The 13,696-nt window shown below is 42.7% G+C and overlaps 1 protein-coding gene across 3 annotated transcripts in view; it reads right to left on the bottom strand.

Annotated features, from left to right (window-relative positions):
- Positions 1-390: 390 nt before the first annotated feature.
- Positions 391-13,696, bottom strand: part of LOC140726163 (catenin alpha-2) — an 817,330-nt gene continuing 804,024 nt past the window's right edge. For all 3 annotated transcript variants that reach the window (XM_073042154.1, XM_073042153.1, XM_073042155.1), the window contains one exon: positions 391-1,532. In XM_073042154.1, coding sequence (XP_072898255.1) covers positions 1,245-1,532 — 288 coding nt within the window. In that variant the 3' untranslated portion in view covers positions 391-1,244. The remainder of the gene's footprint in view (positions 1,533-13,696) is intronic.

Here is a 13,696-nt window from a genome sequence, read left to right on the forward strand (position 1 = left end):
TGACATGGTGGGTGAATGGTAGTTGCCTGGAATGCACTAATGTTGGTGGAGGTAGAGACTGATGCAGTACATTAGGAACATTGAAATAACTTAGAGAGGCCCATGGATGAAACTCAAATGGAATATTATGGGTTGTGTAGGAGGGGAGCGTTGATCGTAGAATAGTTTTATATAGGTCATCACAATATCATGGGCCGAAATGTCCACCATTGTGCTGTAATGATCCACATATGTTCTATGTTCAAACTTCTAGGAAATTTACCTTGATCTGTAACTGGCAGTGTTAATAGATTACAATGGACACCACCAATATAATTCCATAAGTGTTTGGCTGTCTGGGGCTATAATCACACCAAAGAGGAAAATGACACAGCAAGTCCACCAGAAGAAGATGGTTGAAGAGTTTATTTGTACTATCAGGAGGATACAAAGACATATTCAGTCATCTACAGTTTAAGCAAATCAAAATTCTACATCATTCATTGTCATGTTCCATTCTAACACATCACTCACTATCTACTGGCTAGCACAGCACTGTCAGAGTGAACCACTCATTAAGTACTTATTTGACAAGCACTTTATCTCAGTGAAGCAATCCCCTTCGTATTGTTGTTTATTCCGTGGGGTTACCCGCAGAGCTGGTTTCTGGAACTGATAAAGGTTAAAGGTTAAAGTACACTCAATTGCCACTTCTGTTGTCAGTTAATTAGCTGTCAGGCTTCAGGGCTGTGGGACCATCTCCAATGCCCACAAAATAAATATGGTCTCAGTTTGTTTTCCCCTGAAAGCACAATCCTACTATTCTAACACAGCCAGTCATTAGTATAATTATGAAATAAATAAAAGGCCATTGAAGTTACATGTTGTGCTTCAAACTACACCAAACAGAAAAACATATTGGCTTTATGTTCTTTTTTTATATTTCCAGTCTTGAATTATTTGAAACATATAAGCATTGATATCACAGCCCTAACGTTTAATGCACAGAAGATTGATCAACTTAGGAAACTGCTTAACTGTATTAGCCCTGTCACATTTTATTTCCTTGCTTTTAAACAATGCAATACCAGATTTTAAAGCTATAATTTAAATCCTATTTCATTGTCAGATTGATTCCAATTTATCTGCAAGTCAGTTAATGATTTCCTTTTGCTTCTTAGGAGAATCAAAACATCTTACTTTGCTTAAGTTTACTAAAGCATCATTGATCATCTCAAAGGGCTGGTGTTAAAGTTTGTACAGCTCTAGAAGGAGTCCATTGCCTTGAACTCACTCAGGGCCTGAACGGGGGAAATATGCTTCTTCTGGGATCCCCTCCTCACTCTAGTCTGGTACTCCTCAGGTTTCTCCCTCTTCACCAGTGGTTTCTTCTCGGGAGCTTTCATCTTCCAGGACACCACAGGAGAGTTCACAGCTGCCGTGCCGTACACCTTCTGGTACTTGGTGGAGGCCACATAAGAGGCCTTCACAGTTAGAACCACGGCATTCATTAGATTCTTGGCAGCCTGGATGAGAGAGGTTGCACTATCCAACTGTGAAGACACAGAGAAAACAGAAAAGGAGATTCCATCAGTAACTTAAAATAATGCTGGACTTTCTATTGATAACTTCTTGCCTTCTGAAAACTAAATACAACAAAATACAACCACTACATAAAATGCAGTCACTTTTGTACTGAAAGAAACAAAGAAGCAACATGATAATGCCCAGGTCATCCACAACTACTGTGGTCACTCACACCACTGCTGACACAAGAACAGCGAAAAAGCATGGGAGCTCCACCCTCTGGAAGCTGTCCCATAAGCAACACACGATCCCGGCTCAGAAACGTATCACCACCTCTACACCGGGTCAAAATCCTGCAACTCTCTCCTTAACAGCCTTATGCGTATCTCAGGGAATATAGCAGTTCGAGAAAGAAGCTCACCACCTCCTTCTCAAGGGCAATTAGGGATCAGGAATCAAAAGCTAGCTCAGCCTACAAAGCCCACATCCCTTGAATGAAAATATTTTTAAAAACTGGTTCTAGGATTCTTTTTATGTTATTTATTCATTCTTGGGATGATGACAGATAGATATTGTACAGGACACCACGGAGACTTCTTCAGCATAATATCTAGGGGCACTTTACAGCTACCCATGAGGAGAAGTTTAATGTGTCATTGATGTGCCATCTTAAAATTATTCAGCCCTAAAGTCTACAATGATTGATAATTATACAATCACCAAGCATGTCCCAACATCCCCACAAGGATTGCAGCTCCAAGGAATTTCTCCAGAGCAGTACACTAAACAGTAGAACTCACAATAAAAATATGAGTTCACAGTCCCCAAGCATCCTCACCATGATATAAAGACATGTCACACTCCACTAGCTTTTCAGCGGCCAAGGAACTTAGACTCTCTTGTAAAACTCTCTCGTAAAAGTTAGGCCTAATTTATGTTTTCTTGTGAATGCTGCTTATATGATGCTATGTGCTCATAATATTGTAAGTTTTCTATTGCACTTTTACTTATGACAATAAACTCAACTCTGACTTTGAACTGAAGATGGTACTGCCTCTAAGTGTTTTAGTCATGATCTGTGTTTGTGACTAAACCATTCCAAACATTCACAGGCAACCTTCACGAATGAACTGCTATCTTGGAGAAACAGGAGATTTTAAACAAAGATAAGACTTGAACTTTACATTCTTTTCCATTATTTCAGGGTGATCCAGACAAGGTACTTTGGCAGTTGAATCACTGCATGTTGAAGAAAATCTGCAATAGCTAATTCTTGCATACAAACAGTAAACTGTCTGAAAGATCTTTGCAGGTTAAATGTCAGGCTGAATACCAAAGAGATTTTCCCTTGTGTTATATTCTGTACATTCGAACATGAAACTAATTCAAAAGAAGACACAGGAGTCAAGGAACGTAGCTCGAACTTCGTGTTTACTTTAAGCAAGGCGTGCACGTATCACATGGTAGGGTGATGACGTATGTTAGTCATGTATTGTGTATATGCATATAACCCATAATGAATTATTTAAATGAACAAGACAATAGACAATAGACAGTAGGTGCAAGGGTAGGCCATTTGGCCCTTCTAGCTAGCACCATCATTCACTGTGATCATGGCTGATCATACACAATCAGTACCCTGTTCCTGCCCTCTCCCCATATCCTTTGACCCCACTATCTATAAGAGCTCTACCTAACTCTCTCTTGAATGCATCCAGAAACTTGGCCTCTACTGCCTTCTGGGGCAGAGCATTCCACATATCCTCCACTCTCTGGGTGAAAAAGTTTTTCCGCATCTCTGTTCTAAATGGCGTACCCCTTATTCTTAAACTGTGGCCTCTAGTTCTGGACTCACCCATCAGCGGGAACATGCTTTCTGCCTCCAGCGTGTCCAATCCCTTAATAATCTTATATGTTTCAATCAGATCCCCTCTCACCCTTCTAAATTCCAGTGTATACAAGCCCAGTCGCTCCAATCTTTCAACATATGACAGTCCCGCCATTCCAGGAATTAACCTTGTGAACCTACGCTGCACTCCCTCAATAGCAAGAATGTCCTTCCTCAAGAATCCTAAATCAAATATATATATACAAGATTACCCAAATATTACCAAAACACTAAATACATAACACTCTCCATCTTGTCAAAATGGTACAGGTGATTTCATAAACCCACAGGCTTTCCTGAAAGGTTGTGATGCAGCTGTTTGACATAGAGCTACCCCTTGCCCACAGGACAAGGATAAGTTACAATACATTATCCTCTTTCTCTGCTCTGCCCATCCATCAATCCAACATGGTATTGTTTGTATTTTTGTACTTATTGAGATACAGCACAGAACAGGCCCTTCTAGCTGTGCCTCTGATTAACCCCTAGCCTAATCATGGGGCAATTTACAATGACCAATTAATGAACCAACCAGACTGTGGGAGGAAATCAGAGCACCTGGAAAAACCCACATGGTCACAGGGAGAACATAAAAACTTCTAACAGTCAGTGGTGGGAATTGAACTCTGGTTGCTGTACTGTAAAGCATTGAGCTGTCCCCTACACTACTGTGTCGCATATACTTCTATGACTTTTAATATGCAGTAATCCATGCTTCTTAAGATAACTGCCAATTGCAGTAAAACACATTTGATTCTCTTCCATATGTTTGTGATTAGGCCCAAAATCCGATCCATATTTAGTGCATGCCAACCAAGGTGTCCCATGTTCTTTCTTGACCCACCCAATTTTCCACTGTCACTTTTGGGGGCTGAGAGAAATGCCACTCAGTTTTGTGCAATCACACACAAAGAAAGCAAAAACCAAGTCATAAGACATAGTTTCTGTCATTATGACAGTAGCATGTAAAATACTGAGGGTGGCTGGGCACCAGGCGGGTAACAAATTGGAGCCAACTTCAGTGCTAATAGCGACAGTCTGCAAGCTGTCTCAGACACAGCACTGGGGGATTACTTTCATTATTGCCCGGTATTTTGCCATGTGAGTTCTTGTTGGGTATCATTCTCCTCCCGGGCTCTCTAATTTCACACAAGGCTCAAATGCAATGAAATGAAATGAACTGAATCAGATTCTCTGTTCAACCCCAGCTACAAATGTACTATCGTGCCTAGACAAGTGAAAGCCCCCATGGGAGCCAAATGTGTCTGAAGACGTGGGAAGACAAAAGAGAAGAGAGCATTAAAAAATAAAGACGACAAAACACATAAATGATACCTTTCCAGCAACAACCATTCTGTAGAGATTAGTTCAAACCTCAACACATTCCTTCCAGGGGACTCAGGGAATCTTGCCTTCAGAGAATTTGAATTTCTTTGGTGAATTTCAGATCCTTAATGGAGTCGTGCATTTTGTGTGACAGTAATATAGCAGGGATTCAGCCCTGTGACAATGTCACATCACAATGCCATCACATACTTTCTGCTTGCCACAGCATCATAGTTGTTGACACAATAGCATATATATTTAGAGAGTAGATAATTGACTAGAGCTGATCCTAGTGTATGTTTTTTCGTAGAGCATACTTTAGCATATAGACCATAGAACATTGCAGTACAGGCCCTTTGGCCCCTAATATTGTGCCAAGCTTTTAATCTATTCAAAGATCAATCTGACCCTTCCTTCCTACATAGCCCTCCAGGTACATGGATCATAGGGGTGTGGAGGGTTATGGTCCCGATGCAGATCAATGGGAGTAGGCAGTTTAAATGGCTCGGTACAGATTAGATGGGCTGAAGGGTCTGTTTCTGTGCTGTCTTTTCTATGACTCTATGTGCCTAGTTAAGAGTTTCTTAGATGCACCTCATGTATCTGCCTCTACCACCACCCCAGCCGCACGTCCCACACACACACCACAGTCTGTGTAAAAAACTTACCGCTCACAGCTCCCCTATAATTTCCTATAATCACCGTAAAATTATGCCCCACTGAATCAGCCATTTCTTCCCTGGAGAAAAAGTCTCTGAATGTCCATTTGATCTATGCCTCTTAACTTCTTGTCCACCTCTACTAACTCACCTCTTATTCTGCTTCAGTCTAAAGAGGAAAAACTGTAGCTCGCCTAACCCATCCTCTTGATACTTCACGAATAGCAAATCAGCTCTCATTCTGCCCAGGAAAGACCCCTGCAGTTTACCATCAACAAATCTTTCTGCAGTGTTCATGGGTTGAATCAACCTGCACTCCTAACCTGAATGGAGAAACAAGAGACTGCAGATGCTTAGGTCTGGAGCAAAAAGTCTGTTGAAGGAATTCGAGGGGTTGAGCAGAGTCGGTATATAACCATATAACAATTACAGCATGGAAACAGGCCATCTTGGGCTCTTCTAGTCCGTGCCAATGCTTATACTCACCTAGTCCCAGTGGCCCACACTCAGCCCATAACTCTCCATTCCTTTCCTGTCCATATACCTATCCAATTTTACTTTAAATGACAATACTGAACCTGCCTCTACCACTTCTACTGGAAGCTCATTCCACACAGCTACCATTCTCTGATTAAAGAAATTCCCCCTCGTGTTACCCTCAAACTTTTGCCCCCTAACTCTCAACTCATGTCAATGTTTGAATCTCCCTTACTCTCAATGGAAAAAGCCTATCCACATCAACTCGATCTATCCCCCTCATTATTTTAAATATCTCTATCAAGTTCCCCCTCAACCTTCTACGCTCCAAAGAATAAAGACCTAACTTGTTCAGCCTTTCCCTGTAACTTAGGTGCTGAAACCCAGGTAACATTCTAGTAAATCTAGGGGAAAAGGAATTGTCAGCGTTTTGGATTAAAGCCCTGCATAAGGAACGAGTGGAGAGGGAAGATAGTCAGTATAAAGAGGAGAGCAGGAATGGTGAGGCAGGGGCCATTAGGTGACTGGTGGGTCTAAGAAGGGTGAAGGATGATAGGGAGATAGAACCAGACAAGGGAGGGGTAGAGGGAAGTTTAGAATTTGGTGACACAGATGGGTGGATGAAAGGTAGATAGAGATAAAGAGCCAGGTGAATTCCTTCTCACCCTTTTACACCCACCTTCCCTCTGCACTCAGACCTGACACAGGACTTCAGCTCAAAATGTCCACAATTCCATTCCACTCATCCAAGCTGCTCAACCCCCTGAGTCCTTACAGCAAATCGTTTGCTGCTCTCCTCAGCTAGTTCTTCCTGAACTTAAGCACTTCTCCCTGTGAAGCCAGGACATGCAGAGTGTGGGATGCCGTCACCAAGCCCACCCATCTCTGGACTCTGCATGGAGTGTAATGGATTATACCAGACTTCCCTCAGCACTAATGTTACAACAATGCTGGTAGATTAGGAAAATCAGGTCGGTGCTGGATTACAGGAGGAGGAATTTCTAGGGTACCTACCAGATGACTTTTTAGAGCAGCATGTGGTTGAGCCCAATAGATGATCAGCTATTCTGGATTAGGCATTGTACAATGAACCAGAATTGATTAGAGACCTTAAGGTAAAAGAGCCCTTAGGTGCAAGTAATCATATGATCAAAATCTCCCTGAAATCTGAAAAGGAGAAGCTAAAGTCATATGTATGAGTATTATAGTGGGGTACAGGGAATTATAGAGGCTTGAGAGACACTGGCAGGAATAGTGGCAGAACAGCAATGGCTGGAATTTCTGGAAGCAATTTGGAAGGCACAGGATATATACATCCCAAAGAGGAAGCATTCTAAAAGCAAGATGGCACAACCAGGGCCAACAAGCAAAGTGAAGCCAACATAAAATCCAAAGAAAGGGCATTTAATAGAGCAAAGATCAGTGGGAAATCAGAGGATTGGGAAGCTTTTAAAAACCAATAGAAGGCAACTAAAAAAGTCATTAAGAAGGTAAAGATGGAATACGAAAGTAAGCAAGACAGTAACTTAAAAAAACAGAAGTTTCTTCAGATAGATAAAGTGCAAAAGAGATGCAAGAGTGAATATTGGACTACTGGAAAAACAATGCTGGAGAGGTAGTAATGGGGGACAACAAAATAGTGGACATACTAAATAAGTATTTTTCATCAGTCTTCACTGTGGAAGATACTAGCAGTATGGTTGAAGTTCTAGGTGTCAGGGGCCATGAAGTGTGTTAAGTTACCATAACTGGAGAGAAGGTTCTTGGGAAACTGAAAGGTCTGAAGGTAGATGAGTCTCTTGCACCAGATGGTGGACACCCCAGATTTCTGAAAGAGGTGGCTGAAGAGATTGTGGAGGCATTAGCAATGATCTGTCAAGAATCATTACATTCTGGAATAGCTCCAGAAGTCTGGAAAATTGTAAATGTCACTCCAGGGAGAGAGGCAGAAGAAAGGAAACTATAAGGCAGTTAGTTCAACCTCAGTGGTTTGGAAGATGATGGAGTCGATTATTAAGGATGAGGTCTCAGGGCACTTGGAAGCACATGATTAAATGGGCTGTAGTCAGCATGGTATCCTCAAGGAAAAACCTTGCCTGACAAATCTTATTTCTTCAAAGAATTCCAACAGGAGCAGAATCGACAAAGGAGAATCGGTTGATGTTGTGTACTTGGATTTTTAGAAGGCCTTTGACAAGGTGCCATACTCTGTTTAACAAGCTATGAGCCAATGGCATTACAGGAAAGATTGTAGCATGGATGAAGCAGTGGCTGATTTGCAGGAAATAAAGAGTGGGAATAAAGGGAAACTTTTCTGACTGGCTGCCAGTGACTAGTGGTGATCCACACGGTTCTGTTTTGGGACCAATTCTTTCTACGCTATATGTCTGTCATAAGGGGGGGGTGCAACTGGGAGTGGACCCAAAACCAAGACACAGACACTGAACTACCAGGAACAGGACGAGGCATGACAAGGAAGCAAGGGAAGTGAGGAAGAAAGGACACTGGACATGACACAGGCCCCGGACGAGACAAGGTATCTGGGCCTGGGCTAGGACTTGACAAGGATAGCGGAACCAGGATATGGAACTGGGAACTAGGAGCCTGGGCTTGGACTCCGAGCCAGAGACTGGACAAGGACCCAGAACCTGGGTCTTGACTCAGGTTCAGACTCCAGAACCAGGTGAGGACAAAACATGGCTACAGGACAAGGAGAGGCACTGGACTGGACGTGAGACTCATGGACTGGACAAGGAAACCCCAGCACCGGGCTGGGCGAGGCACATCAGCACAAGTTGCAGGGTAGGGCTCCAGGTGCAGGTTGCAGGGCAGGGCTTCGGAGGGAATGAAGGGAATAGTCCAGCCTCAGGGTAACAGCAAGGACGGCCTGACTTACCCCACAGAGGCGAGGACAGGCTACCTACAGGACAAACCCACACAGAGGCCATGCCACAATACTGACAAGACAACCAAGCACCTACACTTGAACCCAGGGCCACTTATATTCCCGGCATCAATGAGGATCAGGTGCCGATGATTAAGCCCCAAATGAAACAAGGGACAGTCAGAAGACCTGCAGTCTGGAGCCCACGGACCAGACCATGAGCCGGAACATGGATTTCACGGACCGGACCATGACAATGTCAATGATTTGGATGATGGAATTGATGGATTTGTTGCAGTTTGCAGATGATATGAAGATAGGTGGAGGGACAGGTAGTTTTGAGGAAATAGAGAGGCTATGGAAAGACTTAGATTAGGAGAATGGCAGATAGAATAAATGGCAGGCAGAGTTTAGGAGGGTTAATGGCGCCTAACGGCGATTCCTTCGCTTGCATCTTCAGAAACAGCTCTATTTCCACTTTTAGTATCTCTATTTTTCCCTTTCAGGGTTCTTTTGAAGACTCTGCCCTGGAATCACACACTGACTATGGTTCTTTGTGGGAATGGGACCTACTCTCGGGATTCCATAACTGGCTGTTGTTCGGCATGCCAAAGGCTTAGCCTAAGAGTCCTGCTCAAATTTGGAAGCCTAGGATCTGGAGCCAGGTGAAGCGAGGGTCAGCATCACACCAGGAGACCCGTGTGTCATTGGGGAAGTCAGGATATCTGCTGTGAACCAGCAGACCCTTTGCAATCTTTGTGATCTTCAGGCACAGAGCTTGAATAAAGCAACGTAACAGACTTTTAACATCATAAACCAGCCAGTTGTTTGTTATGTCTCGCTGCTTGCTGGGAAAATGGAGGCACATCTTCCTCCCTTATTAGGGAGAGAGAGAACCTGCGGTACATTGAATACCAGGTGAAACACCATTCTCTGCGGTAACTGCAAGTCTGTGTCTTTGCTATTGCTTTGCTCACACTTGAGTGCTCGGTGACGGTTCCGATGTTTTTATTTGCCAGTGGGGGGGGGGGGGGGTTGTTGCTCACTGCCCCTTACTCTTGGGAGGGAGGGGAGCTGGGGGTGACTTCAGGGTTCTAACATTTAACTGTTATTCATTCTTTGGAGCACTCCTCTGTTTTCATGGATGGTTGTGAAGAAACAGCATTTTAAAGTGCATATTGTATACATTTCTCTAACATTAAATTGTACCTTTGAACGTATGAATACAGTGCTGGGAAGTGAATGGTCATGCACTTTGGTGCAAGAAATGAAAGAGTTGACTATTTTCAAAATGGAGAGAATATACAAAAAACTGAGATGCAAAGGGACTTGAAGTCCTTGTGCAGGATTCCCTGAAGGTTAATTTGCAGGTTGAGTCTCTGGTGAGGAAGGCAAATGCAATGTTAGCATTCATTTCAAGAGGACGAGAATATAAAAGCAAGGATATAATGTTGAAATATAAAGCACTGGTGAGACGTCACTTGGAGTATAGTGAGTAGGTTTGTGACCCTTATCTTAGAAAGGATGTGCTGAAACTACAGAGGATTCAAAGGGGGTTCATAAAATTGATTCCAGGTTTGAATGGCTTGTCATATGAAAAGTGTTTGATGGTTCTGAGCGTGTATTTGCTGGAATTCAGAAGAATGAGGGGTGGCCTCATTGAAACCTATTGAAAGGCAAAAGGCCTTAACAGAATGGATGTGGAGAGGATGTTTCCTATGGTGGAAGAGTCAAAGACCAGGAGACACAGGCTCAGAATAGAGGGGTGTCCTTTTTGTATGGCGATCACGAGAAATTACTTTAGCCAAAGGAAGGTGAATCTGTGGCATTCTTTGCTATAGGCAACTGTGAAGGCCAAGTCTTTATGAATATTTAAGGTAGAGGTAGATAGATTTGTGACTGGTCAGAGCATGAAGGGATATGGGGAGAAAATAGGAGATTGGGGCTGAGAGGAAAATTGAATCAGTAATGATGAAATGGCAGACCAGATATGATGGGCCATATGGCCTAATTCTTCCCCTATATCTTTTGGTCTTATGGTACCATGGAGAATCTGCCTCCAATTCCCAAATGACCCCAGCTGGTATAGGGTCAGAATCACAACTCACTTCACTGGAAATTCCTGGCATCAAAATTAGAAAAAGACTCAGTGGCAGCAAGACAAAAGAGCTGACTGTGGGCTTCAGGAAGGGTAAGACGAAGGAACACATACCAGTCTTCTAGAGGGATCAGAAGTGGAGCGAGTGAACAGTTTCAAGTTCCTGGGTGTCAAGATATCTGAGGATCTAACCTGGTGCCAACATATTGATGTAGTTATAAAGAAAGCAAGACAGTGGCTACACTTAAGAATTTGAAGAAATTTGGCATGTCAACAAATACACTCAAAAACTTCTATAGATATACCATGGAGAGCATTCTGACAAGCTGCATCACTGCCTGGTATTGGGGGGGTGGGGGGGGGGGGTGGTTACTGCACAGGTCCAAAAGAAGCTGCAGAAGGTTGTAAATCTAGTCAGCTCCATCTTGGGTACTAGTCTACAAAGTACCCAGGACATCTTCAGGGAGTGGTGTCTCAGAAAGGCAGCGTCTATTATTAAGGACCTCTAGTATCCAGGGCATGCCCTTTTCTCACTGTTACCATCAGGTAGGAGGTACAGAAGCCCGAAGGCGCACACTCAGCGATTCAGGAACAGCTCCTTCCCCTCTGCCATCCAATTCCTAAATGGACATTGAATCCTTGGACACTACCTCACTTTTTAAAAATATACAGTATTTCTGATTTTTGCACGTTTTTTAAATCCATTCAATATACGTATACTGTAATTGAATTACTTATTTATTATTTCTATTTTTCCCACTTCTATATTATGTATTGCATTAAACATCTGCTGCTAATTTAACAAATTTCACATCACATGCCTGTGATAAGGTTGAAACTGATTGCTATATAGAGTTTCGGGTCATTGAAAACTATAGCACAGAAACAGGCCCTTTGGTCTATCTAGTCCATGCTGAACCATTTAAACTGCCTACTCTCATCGACCTGCACCCAGATCATAGCCTTCCGTACCCCAAAAATCTATGTACCTATCCAAACTTCTCTTAAACGTTGAAATTGAGCTTGTATGCACCAATTGCGCTGGCAGCTCATTTCACACTCTCATGACCTTTGTAGTGAAGCAGTTTCCCCACATGTTCCCCTTAAACTTTTCACCTTTCACCTTTAATCCATCACCTCTAGTTGTAGTTCACATAACCTCCGTGGAAAAAAACCTATTTGCATTTACCCTATCTATTACCCTCATAGTTTTGTATAGCTCTATGACTGTATGAAGTCTCCTATCAGTCTTCTGTGTTCCAAGGAATAAAGACCTAAACTATTCAATCTTTCCTTATAATTCAGATCCTTTAGTCCTGGCAACATTCTTGTAAATTTTCTCTGTACTCTTTCAACCTTAAGTATATCTTTCCTGTAGGTAGGTGATCAAAACTGCACACAATACTCCAAATTAGGCCCCACCAATATCTGATACATCTTCAACACAGCGTCCCATCTCCTGTACTCAATGCATTAATTTATGAAGGCCAAAGTGGCAAAAACTTTCTTTACAACCCTATATACCTATATATTGTGGAATTTTCACTAAATTCCATCTTTTATATCAAAAAAGATTTATTGACTGCTAGCCATTTTTAAAATGTATTCCATTAAGGTCAGTGTGGTGAACTACATATACCTGTCTGGACACGCCCCCCAGCTGACTGCTCCTGTGGCTCCTCCCACTGACCCCGGTATAAAGGCGATTGGAGGCACTGCTCCTTCCTCAGTCTCCAGGATGTCGTGTGATGGTCTCTTGCTGCTGACAGTGCTCTCTTCCAGCTAATAAAAGCCTATCTCTCGCCTCACGTCTCTGAGAGTTATTGATGGTGCATCAGTCAGCTAAGACTAGAAACTAGAAATCATAGGTTAAGGATGAAAGGTGAAATATTTTAGGGAACCAGAGAGAAACTTCTTCACTCAGAGAGTGGAACAAACTGCCAATTAAACTGATGGACAGGTGCTCGATTACAACTTCACAAAAAAAAAAGTTTGGTTAATACTTGGATGAGAGGAGTATACAGAACTATGGTCCAGGTTTAGGTTGATGAGACTAGGCATGGACTACATAGGCTGAAGGATTGGTTTCTGTGCTGTAGTGCTCCTTGACTGTATGACTGTAAGTTACTCACCCTGGGATGCCTTGCCTCTCACAACTTGGCTGTTTTTAATAAAGTTTCTGGTTAATGATGACTTCCAAGGTAGTGATGGATAGAGGATTTGTTGATGGTAAATTGATCTCTTCCTCTGGTTTCTGTGCTGTAGTGTTCTATCACTTGATGACTCTATACTTGAATAGTAACTTTATAGTATTGTCTGAGAATGGAATATTTCACCAGATGGTAAGATTAATGCATCTCTAAGGAGAAGATGGGTAAATATTCAATGCAGGTCAAGTTACAGAACAATTGGATCACTTCGGTGTTGCTTAAGAGATTTCCAAACTAGTTCACTTCCACTCCCTTAGCCGAGTTTGCAACCTTGTTCAAAATAAACCTGCATATATTGACACTGATGGCAATTGGCAGCAGCCGCCTGTTTTTCTCTTCCCTCAGCACAGCCTGAGTTGTTGCAGAAGAGCGGGAGGATGGGGAGCTTTCTAAACCTGCACAGTTCAGAGCTGAAGCCAATTAAACTGGGCCGGGGCTGACCAGACACACTTCACACAGGAGCTATTCAGTGTGCAGGGTAGACAAAATGATCCCATTAACCTCAGCTGAATTTGCACCAAACCTCTGGGGTGAGCAACCAGTGTCAAAGCCAGAAATAATTATTCTAATCATAAGCTTGCATTGAAGTCTTTGATCGTGTTGTGCTGCAAAACAAAACCTACTGAACAACGTGACCCAGCTGCTGTC

The sequence above is a fragment of the Hemitrygon akajei genome, chromosome 4 (assembly GCF_048418815.1).
Source record: "Hemitrygon akajei chromosome 4, sHemAka1.3, whole genome shotgun sequence".
Classification (NCBI taxonomy): Eukaryota; Metazoa; Chordata; class Chondrichthyes; order Myliobatiformes; family Dasyatidae; genus Hemitrygon; species Hemitrygon akajei.